Source organism: Primulina tabacum, chromosome 1 (genome assembly GCF_025594145.1).
Source record: "Primulina tabacum isolate GXHZ01 chromosome 1, ASM2559414v2, whole genome shotgun sequence".
NCBI classification, from domain to species: domain Eukaryota; kingdom Viridiplantae; phylum Streptophyta; class Magnoliopsida; order Lamiales; family Gesneriaceae; genus Primulina; species Primulina tabacum.
This window is the reverse complement of record NC_134550.1, coordinates 5781266-5803014: the sequence shown is the minus strand read 5'-3', so window position 1 is coordinate 5803014 and position 21749 is coordinate 5781266. Positions and strand designations below refer to the sequence as shown.

Sequence of the window (21749 nt, the reverse complement as noted above, 5' to 3'; positions counted from 1 at the left end):
TCATGAAAGCAATATAAATTGAAAATATAAAAGAAGAAAATATTTGACACAATAATTTAATTTAAGGTTTAGAATATATTATCTATATTATATTTTTATTTTTCATAAATCAATAACACGTGGTAAAATAAGTGGTCAACATTATGTATTATACTATTTTCTTCTCTCAAATTTAATTTTAATAACTATTGTGATATCAATTTTATATTATATTTTCTCCTATGTCTAATTTATACAAAATTATAATATTTATTACTACTATGTTTTTCAACAATTATTAATTTATTTAGATTGCGCTTGGATAAATTGATTTCAAATTTATGGATTAGAATTATAATTTTATTGTTAACAATGAAACAATATATCAAATCTTGAATCTACACATTACTTATTTACATATTATTGTTTATATAAAGTAGAATAAATTTCAAATAACATTATTATTGGGTGGACTTAAATAATATCATAATTAACATGAAATACTACTATATAAACATGAAATGAGTGGATTTGAAGTTTATGATGTTACTTCTCTAAATAACAAAAATACATTTGAATGTATTAAAATCCTTCCATTCAAGAATAACTTTAGATTTATAACACATAAAATTTTTAAACAAATATATTTTGCACTCATTTTATAATACATGTAGTACAAATTATATTACATTGAATTTCCTACGGATAATGCTAAAGGTACAACCAATATATCGTACTGCGATATTTACAACAATTATATCGTGAGATTTTATTATTATCTAATGAGATTTTATATTTAATTTATCATGAGATTTTGATAAAAGAAATTTCTGTATTGATTTTTTTGAATAGTAAGAATTATTATACAAATTTGGTTGTACATGTAGCATTACTCATTTTCTATCGACTAATATAGCATGAAATCATTAATATATAATTTTTTGTAAATTAATCTCTTCTGATCTCATTTCTTTAACAACAATTATTGATAATAGAAATATATTTTCACGTGCGTCGCACGTATCTTTACCTAGTATATATTAAAAATGTGTTTGAAGCGTTGATTTATAAAGTTTAAGCCAATAACCAGTTATGCAAAATTAGACAAAAACACAAATTATAGAAATTAAAATGTATGAAATTTGGCACAAAGAAAAAAGGCGATGACATACTCAATATGTCACTATTTTTACCGCAGTTTTAAAAATCATGTTAATTTTTGTCCATGGTATTACGAAAATCGTGGAGAAATTCAATTTAGAGACAAAAAAAAAAAAAACCAGAGCTAAACAAACGTTTTTTTTTAGTGAACATTAATTTTTTCTATTATTATTCGTTTTGGTTAGCTAATTATATGATCCATGCCTTACATATAAATAAACTCGCAATAAATTTCCATCGACCGTTTTGTTTTTACCTCTACACGGTAAATAACTTTTAATACAAATTTATTCTTCAGACACATTAATCCTCCATAACAGTAACCACAGAGACTAGTAAACAAAATTAAAATGCTATTAATATTTTTAATACAAATTCAATTAAAATTTGTCATATCCCAAATATGACAGTCGTCCTACTAATTTTATGGTCACTCGTCTAACTAGTGGCACTCATGCAAAGAAATGAGAATTTTTTGCCTCACCGTTTATTGGCTTCTTTCTTCAATGGTGTCCAAGAACTCAACCAACAAAATATCCAATTAAAGAATCAACAGAAGTTTCCTGGCCAAAAGAAAAAAAGACCAAATAAAAATCATTAATTTACTCAGTGTGTGAAAGTTTCTATAAAAAGTTAAAAATAATATGTGTGAGTGAAAATGTGGCTTCCAAGTGCAAAGGGAAGCACAATGGGGAAGAAGGGTGGCCGCAATGGCCTTGTTGCGGTAGCATTAGACAAAGATAAAGGCAGCCAATATGCACTCAAATGGGCTATAGAGAATCTCCTCACCAAAGGCCAAACTATCATACTCATTCATGTCGTCCAGCGATCCTCGTCGGTTTCACGTATGTTAACTATGTTCATGCACGTACTCCGATCCTCGTACTTTTCCTCACTGATCCTATGTTTTCGATGCGGTTTATATCAGATTCTGTTGTTTCTTTGGATTGCATGTAGCATCTGCAGCAGGCCCGGATCTAAAAAAAGCGAAATATATTACATTTTTAAGCGTAATTTAAGAAAAAAAAAGTTTAAGTTTCGCTGCTTTCCCTTCACCTGCCTCACCCCCAAGTAGAATTTTCGAATTCTCTAGCGTGGTCGAGAAAATACTTTGATTTGACCGTAAATATTTGCTAGCAATTCTTCTAATTCAATATGAAGGGGACTTTTCTTTAATTATGTTGAATGCAGTTGGGAACAATTATGCGATTCATGATCTTAACGGAGCCACAAATGCCTATAAGCAAGTTCTGGAAAAGCAAACCAAGGAGCTGTTCCTCACATTCCATTGCTTCTGCACAAGGAAAGATGTAAGCTGGAATCAATGCTGCTCTTGGTTTTCCACTAGTGATATAGTTTTGGTATGCGGTAATCTAAATTGTTCGTGTTCTTTTCAACAGATACAATGCTTTGATGTGGTGCTGGAGGACACCGATGTAGCAAAAGCTATAACAGAATACGTTGCACATGGTGCAATCGAAAACTTAGTTCTTGGCGCTTCCCGACATGGCTTTATCAAGTAAGTTCCAGGTCTTGTGTCGATATCTGTCATACCGCAACCTATTTTAGGATTATACCCGATGATCACATTATCTAAAGAAAATGAATCATAAATCATCCAAAATATACTCTACAAACTATTGAACAGCTACACAACAAATAGTTAATTCGTCTATGAGTTAAAGGAATGACCCTTACATAGCATTTCTCCTTGATTTCATCATCCCTGTATTAAATAGCGTTTAGAGGGCTTTTGATCCTTTGAACACACCACGACTCGTGCTCCACGACCAAGGCACGGCTTAATCATGGTAAGTGGTAAATGGTATTACTCGAAACAACTATTAGAAAGCACGCGTAAAGGTCTTCTTGATTCTTTAATTACACCAAGACTCATTCTTCAAAGCCGAGGTGCTTGCTTAATCGAAGGCTGTGCAATGATTCATTTAGGAACAAGGACTAAACGTTGCTGAGCTTTATGGGATGGATTGTATGAACTATGGTAAGTGGTAATCACTCACTAAAAACATTTTTTTGTTTTCACAGACGATTGAAAACGGTAGACATCCCTACCAGTGTCTCCAAGAGAGCACCGGATTTTTGTACAGTTTACGTTATATCGAAATCGAAGATCTCCTCCGTGAGAAACGCTTCTCGTCTTGCGCCATTCACGTCCCCTCTTGCAACTCAAATACACCAAATGCAGGGGCAGGCTAATGGTAATAGTACCACTGCTGACGAACACCCTAAGCGTTTGCCTAGTACGAGAGGTTCGTCTTTGTTTGACTCATAGACAATGTTATGTCTTCTCGATTACTGGGTAGATAAAGCTCATGAAACGTTGAACAGGGGGAGAAAAGACACCGCGGAAGTCAGGAGTTGATGACACTGATATAGTCAAGTAATATTTTGTCCCTCTTTTTTAATATAGGAATATAAAATATTCCATACCATTCAAGTATCCTACAATATCTTGATGAACTAACTCCTTAATATATATATATACACATACACACACATGGTCATATGTTATACAGGTCTCCATTTCTAAGGGGAAGAGGGTACACAGGAAAGTGGGTAGGGGATCTCTCAGAAGCTGATACTGATATATCATTCATAAGCTCTGAAAGGCCAAGCACAGATCGAGTTTCAGGTGTGCTTTTCGATAACTTTGACTCATGTCGGACCTCGAGAGTGTCAACCAGCTCTGATAGTAGCTTGGGATCAATCCGCTCAGGGGCTAAGGGGAGTGAATTAAACTCTTTCACTGATTTTTCATCATCATCGCTCGAAAATGTAAGTAATTTTGATTCTTGATCGTTGATGTTGGTAGATGTTCACAATCAAAAACCATTGTTTGTATTGTTTCATCGTTGTTGTATAATAAACAACAGAAATAGCCAAATAGTATAAAGTAGAATACAACATGCACAAACTAGATTTACAAGACTGAAACTCCACATGCAGTTGATTTTAGGAAGTAGCTTCTACAACCATAAAATCGTGTCATATATACTTCATAATCTCATTATTATTGACTCTGATGTTAGATATAATCTTTAATTTCTAATAATGATCCAGGATGACGTCGAAGCCGAAATGAGGAGGCTTAAACTAGAGTTGCAGAAAACTATGGATATGTACAGCACTGCATGTAAGGAAGCTTTAACTGCTAAACAAAAGGTTGTATTATAAAGGGCATTTGATTTGATTATTTTACTTCAGTACGTATAGGTTTTTAAAACTTTTTTATATACAGGCAGTGGAGCTTCATCGGTGGAGATTAGAAGAAGAACGAAGACTAGAAGACGCTCGACTGGCAGAAGAAGCAGCACGAATTACTGCTGAACAAGAGAAAGCTAAGTATAAAGTAGCCATGGAGAATGCTCAAGCAGCTCAGAGAGTTGCAGAAATGGAGTCCCAAAAAAGAGTTAGCATAGAAATGAACGCAATTCAAGACTCAGATGAGGAGAGAGCAATAAGTATATCACCATTACGATACAGAAGATACACCATTGAAGAAATCGAAGAGTCTACTGAGTATTTTGCTAAATCTCGTAAAATTGGTGAAGGCGGCTATGGCCCGGTCTTTAAATGTCACCTTGATCATACTCCGGTGGCAATAAAGGTCTTGCGTCCCGATGCTGCTCAAGGAAGATCGCAGTTTCAACAAGAGGTAACGATTAACAAAGTACTATGGCAAATGAGCTTCATTTTCCAATAAACATATGAAGTATCTATTATAATTTTAATGATATAGTGGTGATTCTAGAACAAGTTCTTTCATTTCTAACAAAAAAATATTTTTATAATGCAGGTTGAAGTGCTAAGTTGCATGAGACATCCACATATGGTCCTGCTTCTTGGAGCCTGTCCCGAATACGGCTGTTTAGTATACGAGTATATGGCCAACGGTAGCTTGGATGATCGTCTTTTCAGGAGAGAGAACACTCGCCCCCTCACATGGCAACTTCGGTTTAGAATTGCTGCAGAGATAGCCACAGGCATTCACTTTCTCCACCAGACAAAGCCAGAGCCTTTGGTCCATCGAGACCTAAAACCGGGAAACATTCTTCTAGACCAGAACTATGTGAGCAAAATTGGTGATGTTGGATTGGCAAGACTCGTTCCTCCTAATGTAGCAGATGATGTAACACAATACCGAATGACATCAACAGCTGGAACTTTCTGCTATATAGATCCTGAATATCAGCAAACCGGCATGCTTGGAGTGAAATCTGACATATACTCGTTAGGGGTCGTGCTTCTACAAATACTAACTGCAAAACCAGCAATGGGCTTAACTCACCACATTGCACGTGCGATTGAGAAGGGGACATTGGCGGAGATGTTGGATTCTTCAGTTCCAGATTGGCCTGTGGAAGAGGCCTCAACAATGGCAAAACTTGCAATCCAATGTGCAGAACTAAGGCGGAAAGATAGACCGGACCTTGGCAAGATTGTTTTACCAGAGCTTAATAGATTGAGAGAATTTGCTGAAGAAAACATGACTCAGTTTCTGGTAGCTACAAGTGCAGCTCCACCGAATCACGACCTTGCTGCTGCTAATAAGGTCAGTTACTTGGACCACTTACAACTTTTAATTCTTCACAACTGACTATACTTGGAAAATTCTACAAAAAAATATATGATTCTTCTCAATCAAATTAGGGGACATCTAAATTTAGCAAACTTAGTTTGTTTTCTAACTTACATTTTAAAATGTAAAAAATTATGCAGCCAATCAAGAGTGACCCTCAACCACACTTTGAAGGTAGCAATCCAAAAGACTGTTCAAGTTATGCATCTCTACCAGAAAAGCTATGATCTGAAGGTATATGTTCATATGATATAAAATTAATCTTCAAAACCAGCAAGTGTCTGCAAAGATGAAGGACGTCTAACTTGCTTTCCATTTTTTCACGTTTCTCCACAGAGATTACTGGTTAAAGTTAGCAAGGAAAATAGACAAAATCTTGGAAAACAATCGACAGACAACCAATAGTCAAATCGCCTTGTTATTTGTTATTTTCGTATTATTTATGACACAACTATATTAGATAAAATCGAGCTCGAGCTCGAGCTCAAAGGCTATGAAGCTTATTTTATGCAATACAGGCCTAGCTAGAGATGTTGATGTTTGTTCCTGGACAAGCAGAAGCCCTTTGTATTATTGCCTTTGTTTATAGTTGGAATAAAATTAAGTGCGTTGATTTATGCTTGTGCAGTCACACTCTGATTGTAAATAGTTAGTATGGGGCTTTCATGGTATGCATTTTAACTTCATGCATATACACAACATAAAAAGAGAGCATATTCAGAATTACGAAAATGATTTCAGTCAATTTGTGACCCCAAGTGAAGTTTTTAAGTGTGGCTTGGTGTGACAAGTGAGTTAATTTTTCATTTTAGGCCATATTTATCTGGCCCTTTGGGTAGCACATGGTAGAGAGGGTTGTAATTGTTGCTAAAACTGTATCATTTTACGCTACGTATCTTTTGCGCCTTTTGCGCCGGATGTGATATACCTTGCAAAACATAATTATTAGGTCATATGGATCTCACATTAAATGCATATGGATCACCGTATATTGATAAATAGAACGATTCTCTCGACTTCATTTTAAACACTTGGATTTGAGGAAGTAAAGTTGCTATAATAACACAACGAAATTTGAGAACTGCTCAAGAAATGTTTCCCAAACATGCTGGTGAATTCATAATAACAGAGATATGAAGCATCTTGCCCCCTAAAGCAACTAATCCGTCCTCTTTGGCCCTAATGTTTGATATATTGACATACAACACACGGTGACATGCACTGCATTGGCTAGTTGCACTGTGTCGTCTGTAACTTAAACTGAGACCCATGAAAGTGTACCCATTGGATCATGTCAAATTTATATAATTCAGTGTTAATGAACTTGCACCGCAAATTTTCATCTAGTATAGCTTAAAATAATCCCAAGTTTAAACAGACTTTTACGATATTTCACATCAACCCAAAATGAAATCTCACATCTGCTGCATCGATCATACGATAATATGAAGAAAGTTAAGAGGTTTCTGTAGATAGTTTACTCTTTTTTATCTTTTCCTTCAAAGCATCCCAAAAAGCAGGGATTGCAACATCATCAGGGATTTCCTTGAACGATGGAAGATAATTCACATCCACGATGACATGGTCGCCTGTGCCATCCTGAACCTGGGATTCCATTAAATAAAAGAAAATGTAATTAAATAATCAAGAAACCGAAGATCTTTGAGCAATATTCAGAAATAATTGAGATTTATGAACCCGAAGAAGTGTAAATGGTACCAAGTTGTCCATCATGTATTTTCTTAAACATGAATTTATAAGATCGTAACCTTAAAGTCACGTAAGCAAAATAAGATCAAGTGGAAACCTCTTCCTCTTGAGTTGGGTATACTTCATCACAACAAAAATATAGCTAGGCCAGGTAGAAACTATGATAAATAATTGGAAACAGCCCGGAATGAAAATAGATTGATTTCTAAAAATTTTCTAATTTCCACAGAATTTTAGGTCATTTCCTACATTTCTTTTAGTGTTTATACATACATACATACGTACGTATATACATTAATATATAGGCACACACATACATACACATAGATATACATAAAAGAAAGAGGAAAACATATGGTGTCCATTTTAATGGCTGTAGGACAGAACGAAAGAATAAGAAAGGTTGCTCACAACAACATCAAAGCCAAATATTGTAAGATCGAGGGTTCTTCTGAGCCAATCTGCTGCAGCAGTGACCAGCTCAAAATCAATGTGATGATTATCAGAATTAATTTGTTCTTTAGCAGTGGGCAGAGACTTCAAGCTGCAAAGAAAAGATTTTTCAACTTTTTCCTGAGAGCTCTATGTAGGAGAAAATAAGAATTGGGATTGTAACAGCAAAACCAAGGAGAACAGAAATTGGCAGTGCCTGTCAAAGTGTAACGGCTTCAGTCCATTTTCAGCAAATAATTTCATCAATGTAACTGTGTTGGGAATCGACTTCTTGACTGTATAAAAAACCTTCCCACCCAAAGCATAAAATTTGTAGAGCAAAGAGGAATGATCCACGTATTCCTGTTGATTTCACAACATACTTTAGAGGGGAGCCAGTATAACCAGAAGAAAAATTCATAGGATGTACCTCAGCAAACTTCGACGTTTAATTTAAAATCAAAAACCAAAACCCATATAGTTGGTATTGGAATGGGGCGCCAATATACTCTCATCTTTATCCCAAATGAGGATAGCATTTTTTACTGGTATTTATAATTATAAGTGCAAAAAAAATTCTATTTAACCAAAACTCCGCAGCCACTGACCTGCACCACTGATGGAAGAGGAACAGTGAGATCCTTGTAATGATTTACCTTAAAAACAATAGCCTACAACCAAAAAGATAAAAAATCACCGGGGAAAGTGTAAACTGCAGAAGAATCAACAAAATATGAGAAGTATAAAGAAAATGTCCAGCAACCAAAAGTTACTGAATCATGCTCTACTCGGTCATGATGCTCCTTCACCACTCTCTTAAATCTGAATAAATTCATATGTACACTTTAGAGGTGTTGTGTGAGAATGTTCCACTGTTCCACTTTGAGATAATGACCTAGGATAGAAAACCTATTGGGTATGCCTGATAGGTATGACGAGGGCATGATAGTTTCCTGATCACCATACCCTTAATCACTTGTATGAAAAAATTATATCGTGCAACATTTATAAAAAATATAAAAATAAGATAGATATTCATCATCCAACAAGTAAATGTATATTAATATTACAATATATTTCATTAAGAATCCACAATCCCAATAGTTAAGGCATGCCTTGAATCTTTAAGGTTCCGATTTCCTGGAAAAAGGCACACTTTCTTGCCATGGGGCTGTACTTTGGCTAGCATTTAGTTGCAAGGGCTGCACACTTGAGCCAAAGCACATGCCTTGTTGGCACAGAATATGTTGACCTTTTATGAATAAGATTCAGATCCCATAAATTATGAGTTGTGCCATAAGATAACTTTTTACAAAAACAAAGAAGAAAAAATGGCACAAGTCATTGGTGCCGAATGCAACAAATCAAATTAAAGAACCAATTGAAATCACATGGTGAACTTCAATTCTTTAGTTTCTGATAACTTGAAACACTTGGTGCAAAATATGAACATACCATACTGTGAGCATCAGCTACACCACAAGCAACTTGAGGTTTAACTATATTTGGAAGAGACAACTTTGCTTCTGCTAGCCTTTGTTCCAAATTTGGCACATCCAAGCTATCAACCTGAAGATTGGTTGCTTCAATGAACAAGAATGCTGGTAAAGCTTCATAAAGTTTCAGAAAAAACGTGCAGTAATTTTAGGCACTATAGCTGATACAAATTACTTGTCTTTAGACCCTAAAAGACATATTTCTTCCATTTGTTTTTGTAACTCTCTTTCATTGGACAATATACCCATTAATATAGCATTTATAGTTCACAAATTGGCATCATATCAGTATCTGGACTAGGGGATTTCTGAATTAAGTAACCTCATTTAGAGCATTTCTGACTTCGGTAACCTCATTCTGTATAATAAATTTATTTAAAATTAAATCTAAGGTGAAACAGCACAAATATCAAAGTACAAGTTGGATACACCAATCATGGGATTTACAACTATTTTGACCTCGACAGAACAACATGAACTATTATGGCTGATAAGTAAACTAGTAAACTAATTTTTGACAGGTGCAGAATTCTGTCGTAAGTACAGTTCTCAACTCTAGGAAAACATGATACACATAATCACCTCCCACCAGGATGAAAATGTAAAAAAGAAGATCCAATCTATAGGTTTGGAATAATATTCCTTCATAAGTAAAAGAAATTCTAAATGCCTTTTGGTCATCCTTCGTTACATACATGGTAAAATGGAAAACCCTTATATTACATATAATTGTGTCCAAATTCTATTTAATTATTTATTGAAGTTAAAGATAATGAATGAGATAATGATATTTCATCTTCTACTTTGTCTCTGGATGAGGTTACGGAGGTGGTTTTCTCAATGCATGCAGATAGTGTAGTCAAACTGAAACTTAAGCTTAGGCCAACAATCCAACAAAATAATTACAAAGCTTATTTCTTGGCAGTTGTAGAGCCTTCTAGGAAATTTTATATTCTCGCCTTAGAGCGGGTTTAAGGCAGGTAGACTCATAGAATATATTATTTTGCATGCCAAAGAGCTGATTCTTAAGATTAATTATCTCACTCGCAGTGGCAATCTTCTTTTGAACTTGTCATTGCGAAGGCGTATGACCATGTGAGGTAGGATTTTCTTTTACAAATGCAGGCTGTCTTTGGTTTTTCTAATGCGTTTATTGATCTCATTAACCAATGCATCTCTAAATGCGGTTTTCAGTTAACATCAATGGTGCGGAGTTCTTTCAGCCAAAGGGGGTTAACTGTTAAGACACCTTTCCCCTTTATTGTTGGAGCCGAGCACCTCTCTTGGTGCTTTGAACCTTTATTTTGTGCTAATCAAAGAGTATCTTACTTTTCTTACCCGTATAGCTTGTGCAGATGATGTCATCATTTTCCTAAATGATTTCAGTCCGAGTGTCAAGAAGGTGAAGGAGTATTGATTAGTTTTTTATTTTTAATTTTTTTATAAGAAAAAATATTTTATTAATAATTTAAAAGATGTTAATTACAATCGGTGGACTAGTGATTCACTATCAACATAAGCTGCATAAGATCATGTTCTAGCAATTATACACATAAGATCAGTCTCTCAATGCATCTAAGATTGACACATTCTTAAATTCTTCATGAGTACCAATCCACGTAACAACTTTGATATTGATTTTATCCCAGCACTCGCCACTGATGTCTTCCGTATTTTCATAAATTCTTCGATTTATGTCTAGCCACATTGACCAACATATGTCGTGAATCACCACGTGCCAAAAAATTCTTCATCTCTCGCCAATTAGCCGTCCCAGATCCATAGTGATAAATCTTTCGTTGACTTCAACACCACCCAAACCAAATCCAATTCTTTCAAAGCTCTAGCCCACAAGCCGTTTGTGAATGCACAATGAATGAGCATATGATCATGTGTTTCCATATCATTCTGACACAACACACACCAATTTGGTCACATGGCAATTGAGGCCACTTCTTTTGTATCATCTCCGAGGTCGGCAACTTACCTAGGATCATTGTCCACGAGAATACCTGGATCTTTGTTGGAACGGGAACCTTCCAAATAACATAGAAATATAGAAAAACAGGAAAGCTACTTTCGGGAAAAAAATGACGCAAAGAAAGATTTGACTGAGAAAAGACCAGAAAGATCCCCACTTCACACTCGGATATCATCGATCTCTTCAATAAACCTTATCCTATCTAACTCACCAAATAACTCAGCCAACTCTAATAACTCATCATCTCTTACAACCCTTCGAAAATGCAGATCCCGTGAATGGGAAGACGATGAATTGTCAAAGTGAACAAAATATGAAATAGGCATAATATGAACCGCGGAAAGCTGAAATAAAGGCGGGTAAAGATCTTTAAAGGAAGAATCCCCCCACCATCTGTCTTCTCAAAACCTAGCCTTGTCACGTCCTCTAACTTTTATCCTCACTAATTGTTATCTTGCTAGCAACGGTGCATCAGTGAGGCAAAAGGTGATTTTAATGATTCTACTAAAAATTATCTTCCAAGGCATGCTATTATTAGGTTTTTTGAAAGCTCTTTGCTTATCAAATACCTAGGGGTGCCTTGACTCCAAGAAAATCTGCATATTCTCTGTCATCTGAACTTATGAGATGTGAGCTTTTGATCCTTCCCCGAGGAAGCAAGATTATTTGATCCAAAAGTGTGTTCTTTTCCCTCCCAACTATCCCTTTCGAGTTTTTGAGCTATCAGGAGCTGGAGTTGTTCTTCAATAACGTGAATGACTTATGCTCGGTTATTGTGGATTTCCTCAAATTCTCAAAAATTTCTTCATTGTATTTCTTGGGAAGAGATCTAGTGTATGTTACCGGGAGGAGGTATAGTTATTCGCTGGATGAAGGGTATCTTCAAAGCATTCATTATTAAGTTGTAGATTCAAAATCGACTCGTAAATTTGCTTTAGACAGAATTGATGAAAAAGAACTATTCTTGTTCTACCTCTTTTTTGTCCATCAATAACAAAATGAGTATTTCATGATTTGGCAATGTATGTTACAGATTCGAGCCATTGCAAGAGGTGATATTGGATGGTTGGAAGAGGATAGTATTAGCTTCTGATTTGATTAAGGATTAGATATGGCTCTCTTTTTCGCCTTTTTTCTAGTCGTGGGTCCTCGTGATGCTTGCTGAATTTATTTTAGAAGGATTGAGAGGATATTGGTAGAACACATGGGAATGAGGACAGATGTATGGGATGATTTCAATATTCTCTGTTGGACGAAAACTCTAATTTCTCACTCTCCTTCTGTTTGAGACTTTTGGCTCGTAAGTTCCTGGTGGATGAAATTCTTAAGGTTCGAGGAATTTCTTTGGCATATTGTTGTTTAGTGCTACTTTAGTGAAAAACCTTTTGATCACCTCTTGCTTTTTGAAGATGTGGCTCAACATTTAGGTTAATTTTGCTCGACTTTTCATGTGCGACTGTGCGTGGCTTTTGAGTCCCAGATGTATGGCAGGTTGGGGTCGAGTGGGTGCGCGCTAGATAATATCAATGAAGTTAATTCCGTTGTTGATTCTTTGATTTTCTGGACTGCTGATAATTATTCAAAACATCGAAAATTTAGAATCTTGGGTAGTTGAGTCATTTAGTAGTTTGCTTCTACATTTCTCTATTTGCTATTGTGAAATTATCCACAATTAATTAATGCGGAGGCTACTAAGGGGTTGCTAGGGATTGGAGCATGTGTTTTCCTACCACTGATATCAAATCTTAGATATTGAGTTGAAAAAACCACCTTTTGGTTTTTATGACCTTAACATTGATGGGTGCTCGGGGACCGAATGGAGTCTTCTAGTGGTGCCATCGATAGAGATCATCAAGACCTGGTTAATTTCGCTCGTTGCGACTTTGCTTGTGCCTGATCTACCATCAGAACTATTGGCATTTTACAAGAATAAGGATTGTGTCAGAAGTATCATTTTTTTGGGTCGATCATTTGAGTTGGATTTGTTGGTCTCCCTTGCTATCCATCAAGGTAGGACAAGCTCATTTGGATCTATGAAACTATGATACATTTTAAGTCAGATTGTTGCCATCATTACGGATTAAACTGTTCATTGCACTCCCATGAAGGAAATGCCATAAAGAATGCCTAATCCAATGATGCTTCTAACAATGTGGTACAAACTCCTATGAAAGACATGCTTAATGACCATCTTCGCAGGTTATGTACAATGGATAGAATGTATTGCCCATATATGCATCTAACAAATTTTGTAATAGCTTTCTTCAATAGATCTTGATCTAGTCCTACTCTCGTGTTGCTGCTTTATTTCAAATAAGCAACCCTATCAGTTACTGAGGGGTGTTTTATCTTTAAGGGGAAAAAAACAAAGTGTAATTAGAATGAACAATGCTAGTTGCCTTTGAAGTTTATTAGAGTACAATCTCAGTACCAAAATTTCAATACCCTCATCTCAGTAAGTAAATGACATTAAAGAAAGATGTATGGAAATTATAAATGACCTTGAGAAAATTAGGGGCTCTGATTTTACAGCGGCCTTGAATGTTGAGAGCTTCCAAGCCAATTAAAATCTGTTGAATTCTCAGCCGATCCAATACAGGGAAAATGTTGATAAATGGGTCGATTAGACAACAATTCAGCTGGCATTCAATACACCTGCAAAGCCTTATTGAAGAATCCTTACTATGTGTTACAAAAATTTCATTTAATAACAAACTATATGGGATCGGACACAAAACAATGAGTCAATGTTTCCTTTTACTTTCATCTTCATGGAAATTTTCTAACTAAGTATATCTACTTATTGTGGTAAATTGCAGAAAGTACAAAAAAAGGTGGAAGGAGCAGAAAGTACGAAAAGAAATGGAAGGAAAAGCCCGGACGAAGTACAGTAGCGCCTCTAAATTGAATCCCGTAAGATTAAGATGTGTAAACTAAATCCAACCTAGCGTTAAATATCACTACGATCTCGTCACAGCCAGGAAACATATTTGTATGCGTTAACTGCCGGTGAAAATTTGTGTATCTACGAGCTGATACTGAACTCTATCAGGAATCCACTACATCTTCGAGAGAGTACAACAAACAACTCATGAGTCCATTCTTAACTTGGGAAATTTAACATACGCCACCCAAGATAAAAATCACATACAGGATTATTTCTCCTCGAATCGTAAAGAAATTGAGTCCATAAGTAAAACATATAAAGCCTAGTTAAATTTACTCTAGAATAGCATACAACCCTGGAATTTGAATACAGAATATTCTGACCACTGTAGACTGGAAACTGCAATTGTGCTACAGCAAGTAGATAGGGGAAGAAGTCAAGGAACCAGATGTTTTAACTAGAAATATCCTGAAAATGGCTGCAAGATGCCAGCAAATCACTTGCCTCTAGCAATGAGTTCCATGCACAGAGGTCGCTACCATGTAAGCTAATGGCTATTCAACAATAAAAAAAAACATAACAAAAAGTTACCTTCGCAACTCCTGCAAGTTTTTAGTGAAAGTAACATTGTTACAGATTTCTGACGAACTGCTCATGTCCACAGCCAATATCTCATCAGTTGCCTTATGAAGAACTGCGTCAACTTCTTGCAACTGAGGTAATATGGGAATTTCGTAACTAAAAGGCAAAAAAATCAGTCCATTTGGCGTTGGACACAACGGAAAGGCGCCTCTCTGCATATTAAAGAGGTGGCGTAAGAATCTCTGGTTGGAGTGAGAATCTCTGGTTAAACCGTCGTTATCAGCAGAACACATGACCTAATTATATTACCTAATAGGACCAAAATTTGGAAAAAGGTAAAACTGAAGACAACTGAAAATACTCCTCCAGGAGCCTATGGATTTACCGACAACATGGAAAAAGAGCTTTAAAATAATGCGTTTCATTCAGTCCAAATAAATATATTTAGAGTAAATCCATAAGCAGTTCCAAGCAATAACTTATTATCTGGGACTAAGGGTGATCTTCGGTTCAAACTTCACTCTCACTTCAAAAATTGAAACAATTCTAACATTTTATGGTCAAATGACAAGTTCAATCAATATTCTGGGTTGATGTCTACTTTAAAGAAAATAAGGAGCATGTTAAAGGCAATCAAATAAAACATTTTATGTGTTGACTTTGACTTCTGATTTGACATAATCAATTTGTGTTATTTTTTAAAAAGTTTATGCTCAGAGAGTCATAGAATTCATTTTACTACCCTTGATCAAGTTCCCAAGATATCTGCAGCAGTTGTTATGCCAAATAAAATTACCTTTGCAAAGTCTTCTTCGCGAGAAGGTTTCATTGCATAGCCCAAAATTAAGGCCTCTGCATTCATGGCCTGCATGACAAAAGATATTGAATTGGATAAATTTTTAAGAAAGTTGTTTTGAAAGATAACAAACTCAAGCATTTAACAAACAAGCATGTACTAGAAACACAAGAAAAGTAATCTAAACAGTCAGTCCTTTTAAAGAAAGAAAGTTAGTAAATGAAACTTTAAAAATGGTTTATCTGTGTAGCCATGCAGGTCAATAGAAGTTAAGATGAAGCCAAATATGTCACAGGGATTCCACAAGCTTAGAGAATCAGCAATATTGAGTGTTGCTTATTTATGATGCAAAAAATTAGAGATCCCCTCTCAAATACAAATGCACCAGCACTGGAAGGATATAAACTAAAGAACGAATAAAACATGAACAGATGAACTAAAACTATGGAAGAAGATTGAAGGAAAAGAAACAACTAAACTTAATCATAAACATATGCGGGCCACCAATCACTGAGCCTTAACTACTTTTGTGTACCATTGGACAAATATGTCTGCTTAACATTATTTCTCTTGAGTTACTAGTTTCACAACTTATTAAGTAGAGAATAGCTGACCGCCTCCATATTAAATGCGCATTAGACAAGAAAGAGAATTTCTGCCCTGAAAGAGGAAAGACAATAAAAGGGGAAGAAGGAAAGGAAACAAGAATTGTTGAGTTTATGAGTGGTCAATTGACAAAGCTCAAAGATTTAGATGATTCCCAGAATTAAGGTATGGATTCAAGTCAACTGAGGCATGTGTATGCATTGCATAAAAAATGAAAAGTTCATTAAATTCCCAATGTAGGAACCAATCGCATGCTATTGTATCAGAATTTATAGCTATTAGTAGAGGTGTAATAATTAATATCTTTTAAACAGTAAAGCAACATTATCATCATGTTTTGATTTATGTGTCACACGATAGCCACATAGACCACCATCGGTCCAGGAATGAGAATTGAACATCTGATTTTATCCCTCACACTGATATAAGTAGCAACCATATACAGTTGTACCAAAAGTAATTGTTGTTAATAGCAGTAGGACTCGAATTTTTTGCAATATACCATCACATTTCGATCATTTACCACATAAAAACCATATGCTAGTAAGTTAACACTACCTAACATCCAAATACCATTTGTCTATGAAAACCCCATAATTTTTTGGATTCATAACATTTTGTTTGATCTTATCATTTAAAAGTTACATTACAACCACTATATTATAAATTTTGTCAATGCAATTAAAACCAAGAAAAGAGAAACCTATCTATTAAAGATGAGTGCAAGTACAAAGAATAATATTAAGCCACAATTGATTGAATGTCCGTCAAGTCTAGTGAAGATATCAAACATGAATTTTTAAATCTTTATACAAGTGTACACGCTACATTACATAATCATGAAACTTAGTTTGACCATATAGTTTCGCATGAGCTATAAAATGTTGCTCACTTCTTAAAATGTTCCCTCGTCTCTTTCGAACACCTGCAAAAGCCATATATTATCAGACGGCAATTACAAGACCATGCGGCCTTCCAACAACAACTCGTAACAAAGCCTCACCAATTTGCATCTTACAGCTGACAGTTGTGGCTTCTATTTGACAAATTTTCTACTATAATAATTATAGGACTGAGGTGCATGGTGCTTTAGCATGGCACACATCAATGAGTGCAGAATAAAGCGACGACTTTACATATGAAGTATCAAATCACACTGGTCTATAACTGACTGTGGAGTTGTAATACAGAGGTGTTCATATGCATCCCACAAGTCTTCAAAAGCTAAATTTGAATTTGAGAGAGCTCTAGGGCAAAGGATGTACCATGCAACAACGAATTACATGTAAGATTAAGTTCACAGCAATGAGATGAAATAATCCCAAAGTACTTCAATACATGTAAATCTGCAGAAACTACATACAAAACTTTTAAAAACAGGTTGAAATCATATAAAAAGAACAAGATCCAACTACCTTTTTATTCAAATTGCAGATCAACAAAAGCAGCTCTTCAAGCTTGTGAATAAGAAATATATTTAACATCCCAGCTGCTGCAATAGAATCAGCATCTGTAATGAAAGTATAGCTCATTTTTAGGGAAAAAAATTAATTTTCGACCGCTAGATGAAGACCCAAACATCCGGAACAAATGCATCCACATGAAAGTCGGATAATCTTGAGACAATGATGAAATAACAAGAATTATCAGAGGTGTAAAATGTGATCAAGCTTACCATTGGACGATTTTCTTCCAGCAGATCCTTCAAAAAAAAAAAAGAATAAACGACGTAAGATTGTAAAATATAACTCCTTAATAACACGAATGATTTTAAAGGGGATCATTTTAAGTTATTTGTGTCATATAGTAGGGGTTGGGAATGCTCTTTTGATTTTACAAATTTAAATTCCGGTGATTATATCATGTTATGCTTATGGATTGTTGCATCTATCAATGACAAACATATCACTCATCAATGCAAGAAAAAAAACCTACAGAAGCACCAACAAGAAAGAAGAGCTCAAAACAATCATTAGTGAATTAGTTAACCCCTGTTATACCAATCAACAATACCTCATTAATTCATTAATCCATCAGGATAGGTACATTTTTCATGCAACAAACAAGAACTTCTAAATTTATCCTTTAATGGGGAGAGAAATTAATAAAATTACCGACAATAACCTTCATCCAGCCAGATCTGCTTCCTTTGTGACTGAATTCCTCTCTGTAATTGGAAACTACGTGAATAAAAGCCCCTCCATTGTCCTCCCATTTGTGAGCAACCACACCAGATATATCATCCTCTGATGTCAAGCTGAAGACAAAACAATCAAAGGAGTAGACTTGAGCTGTCTCTTGAAGAAAATATATCTGCAGCAAAACAAATAAAAAGTATATAAGGAATCCCACTTTCGGAAACATAAAAAGTCAATAGACTTCGTGATATAAAGAAATAATGGCCCCAAAGATATTTTTCAGTATACCTACTCTATGAGAAGCAAAAGACAGAAATAAATGCAGGGAGAAACTGCTATAACCTTTAAAGCATGTCTTATAAAAGTTTATTCAAGTTTGAAGTTTTGAAACTTGCAGCTTACAAAAAATTATTGAAAATATCAATACACTGTCCATATTCTTATTTAGTATTTAAAAAAAATCAAGCAGTTTCTAGAAAATTTTAAGCCATCTTGAATATTGTTCGAGTCTGATCCGAACATATCAAACTTGCTCAAATTGGCTCGACTCTTAATCAAGCTAAGCTAAAGATTTTGCCTTTGTTCATTAACTTACAAGCTGTTACATGATTTATATAAATTTATTAAAAAAACAGAAAGAAAAAAAAACAGAATTACTAAAAATTTAGAAGACGCGCAAGCATAAGCATATTGACAATGTTGTAAACGTAAAAAACAAATTAAAGCTTCAGATACCTAAAATTGTTCAGCAAACCCAAAAGCAGGAGATAATGTTTTCCACTGGCTAACATTTTTGCGATTTATTTACTGCAGTGCCAAAATATCTTAGCTACAACTATTATTTTTCCTGAAGATGGTACAGTTTGTGCAAATTATATTAGCAGAACCAATCTTCTTGGGGTAGTATCATACTAAGAAATCATATCTTCGATGTGGTATAATAAAGTAACCTCACCTTTGGGCTTGCAAGATCCAGACCATGAACTATACCCTGAAAAAAAAGGCATCAACTTCCTGAAAAGGAAAACAAACTAAAACACAAAAAGCCACAAATGCTCACTAATTTGGATGTTTACTGCGATCTCACCTCACTATGACGAACAGCCAAAGGTTGAGAAATTAAATGTCATTTGTAAAATTGAAATTTCACAGTGCTTTCGCAACAGAGCAGGAATCGACATCAAGTTAGAGTTTTCAAAACTTGAACAAATCAACAACCTCGTGAGCGGAGTAATTGATTTACAGATACTAATATGAGAAAGTCGTCAATCAAACTCCTTGACCCTCCAAGTATATTGTCTACCGCTGCCAGGAAGGAACGGAACAGGACAGTGCCCAACTCCATCAAAAGATTAAATTTTTTTGTGATTTTCTAAATATGCAACTCTTTGCCTCCCCCTAAAATGAAATTCAAGCCCGCCCCTACCCCCAATGACCACTACCATCCTACTACCACTTAGCACATCTCAGCAATACAAAATACCATATAACACGATCTCCGGAAAAGAAAAAAACAAACATATCGAAGCGCACCATCCCACGATGAAACATGTTAACCATCAAAACACAAAACCCATCAACTAAACATAGCAAAAACTCTACTGATTTCGCAAGAACAACAAAAAAAGTCGATGCATGAATGCAAAATCTTAGCAAAAACTACATAATGAGTAGTGATAATTTTTGACAGAATGCTAAAAAATTATACCGTGGGGATCTTGGAGTAGCGTAGTTTACGAAGCACATAATCGGCGCCGGGGAGGAGCGAGGCTTCTCCGCTAAAATCGCCATCATCGGAGGGCAAAAGCACGGATGAATCCAGCAGAATTCCCCTCACTCCACCCATTGTTTCTTGCTCTATTGCGTAGACTCTGTTCTTGCATGCTATCTTCGTCTATTAAAAGCTGAGTCTAGACAGTATGATTCGAGTTCCGAGACTCCCACGACAGCCGATTTTTTTTATAAAAAATGTAATTTGTATGTATATATTTGCTATAAGAATAATTTTATGCAGCACAGTCGTTGGTGAAAATTAAGGGATGTTCATCGGTCGGTTCGATTTGATTTTCGATTTTTTATTTCGGTTTTTTTGGTTTTACAAATATATAATTCGATAGCTGAACCATTATTCTTCGGTTCGGTTTTCTACCGAAATGGTTCGGTTATTTCGTTTTGATACAATTATTTAAATTAATAAGATAAATATATTGTAAAATATAATATGTTATCTTTTTACGTGATTTCTTAGTAAAACATTTAAATATAAAGTCTAAACGAATTACATAAATAACAATCAACTAAATATTATTCAAAATAATTCACTACTGATAGCATCTCAAAAAATATATAATAAAAATAAAATTATTAATTTAATGAAATTTTGGTTTTTTCGGTCTGTTCGATTTTGACATATATAATCCGAAACCGAATCAAATAAATTTAGATTTTAACATTTATATCTGAATTATAAAATTCGGTTTTCGGTTCGGTTCAGTGTTCGGTTTTTTTGGTTTTATCCGAAATTTGAACACCCCTAGTGAAAATTACAATTTTAGTAGTTTCGGTCTCCGAACTTATAAAATTTTGGTTTTTTTATACAATAATTTGAAATATTTTTCCTTTTTTATATCTATAAATTCATTGAATATGATTTATTTGACATATTTTATCTTACGTAAATACAACTTATATTGCTCATATTAAAATTCATCTACTTAAAAAGAAAAATAAAAATAAAACAAAACAACAATATTTTAAAATTATAAGAAAAAGGTTTGTTGTTTACCTTTATTTTTTATGTATATTTGAATTTGTGTAAAACAAACTTTATTATTGTCTCTTGAGTCACGTAGAAGGATATCAATGTCAAATAAACAATATTTGGTGGATTTAGCGGTTCAGACAAAAATATGCTTAAACCAAAACAAAATACAAGTTACTAGATGAAAACCAAATTTTGACAAGTTTTAATACTAAAATTCAAAATATGTCAACTTACAAGATTAAAATTGTAATTTTTCCTACAGTTAGTATTGTTGATGAATCAAAATGATTTTGCACCAAAGTTCTAAAGTTTGAACGAGATATCGGTTCAATATTCAATTGTAACGAATTATTATCTCAACTAAAATAATATATTTATGTTATGAGAGGGTATTTGAGTTAATTGAGTATGTGAGTATTTGATCAGTGATCTATTAGTTCGATATTTTTACCAACATTTTCTGATGCGAGCCTGTTGTACCGAGTTTACCCAGTATAGTTTGTCTCACTAGCGTGATTTACATGTTATTGCGTTAACTTGGAGGTTTATCCTGTGTATTGCGTTAGACACGTTGGACTATCTTAAAATTAAATAATTTTGAATTTCGGTCATTATAC

The 21749-nt window shown here is 34.7% G+C and overlaps 2 protein-coding genes across 5 annotated transcripts; one reads left to right on the top strand and one right to left on the bottom strand.

Moving 5' to 3' along the window:
* The first annotated feature begins 1707 nt into the window (after nucleotides 1-1707).
* On the top strand, nucleotides 1708-6357 carry LOC142537281 (U-box domain-containing protein 35-like). Of its 2 annotated transcripts, XM_075642837.1 has the most exons (12): nucleotides 1708-1985; nucleotides 2332-2450; nucleotides 2541-2659; nucleotides 3187-3410; nucleotides 3490-3541; nucleotides 3678-3793; nucleotides 3878-3936; nucleotides 4222-4323; nucleotides 4400-4816; nucleotides 4958-5713; nucleotides 5881-5974; nucleotides 6077-6357. In XM_075642837.1, the coding sequence occupies exons 1-11, from the start codon at nucleotides 1799-1801 to the stop codon at nucleotides 5965-5967; spliced, it is 2238 nt and encodes a 745-aa protein (XP_075498952.1). In that variant the 5' UTR covers nucleotides 1708-1798; the 3' UTR covers nucleotides 5968-5974; nucleotides 6077-6357. The 2 variants fall into 2 exon arrangements, with proteins under 2 accessions (XP_075498952.1, XP_075498944.1); XM_075642829.1 differs by having other exon boundaries at nucleotides 1710-1985; nucleotides 3678-3936.
* On the bottom strand, nucleotides 6169-20330 carry LOC142537299 (inositol 1,3,4-trisphosphate 5/6-kinase 4). 3 transcript variants are annotated; one of them, XM_075642846.1, is made up of 13 exons: nucleotides 20077-20329; nucleotides 19324-19359; nucleotides 18345-18543; nucleotides 17906-17932; nucleotides 17646-17740; nucleotides 15625-15693; nucleotides 14838-15040; nucleotides 13861-14023; nucleotides 9338-9451; nucleotides 8491-8553; nucleotides 8100-8245; nucleotides 7862-7994; nucleotides 6169-7345 (listed from the first exon to the last, which is right to left on the bottom strand). In XM_075642846.1, exons 1-13 carry the CDS (start codon nucleotides 20212-20214, stop codon nucleotides 7196-7198), a joined length of 1536 nt encoding a protein of 511 aa, XP_075498961.1. In that variant the 5' UTR covers nucleotides 20215-20329; the 3' UTR covers nucleotides 6169-7195. The 3 variants fall into 3 exon arrangements, with proteins under 3 accessions (XP_075498961.1, XP_075498967.1, XP_075498973.1); XM_075642852.1 differs by having other exon boundaries at nucleotides 13861-14014; nucleotides 20077-20328; XM_075642858.1 differs by lacking the exon at nucleotides 17906-17932 and having other exon boundaries at nucleotides 20077-20330.
* Nucleotides 20331-21749: the final 1419 nt, after the last annotated feature.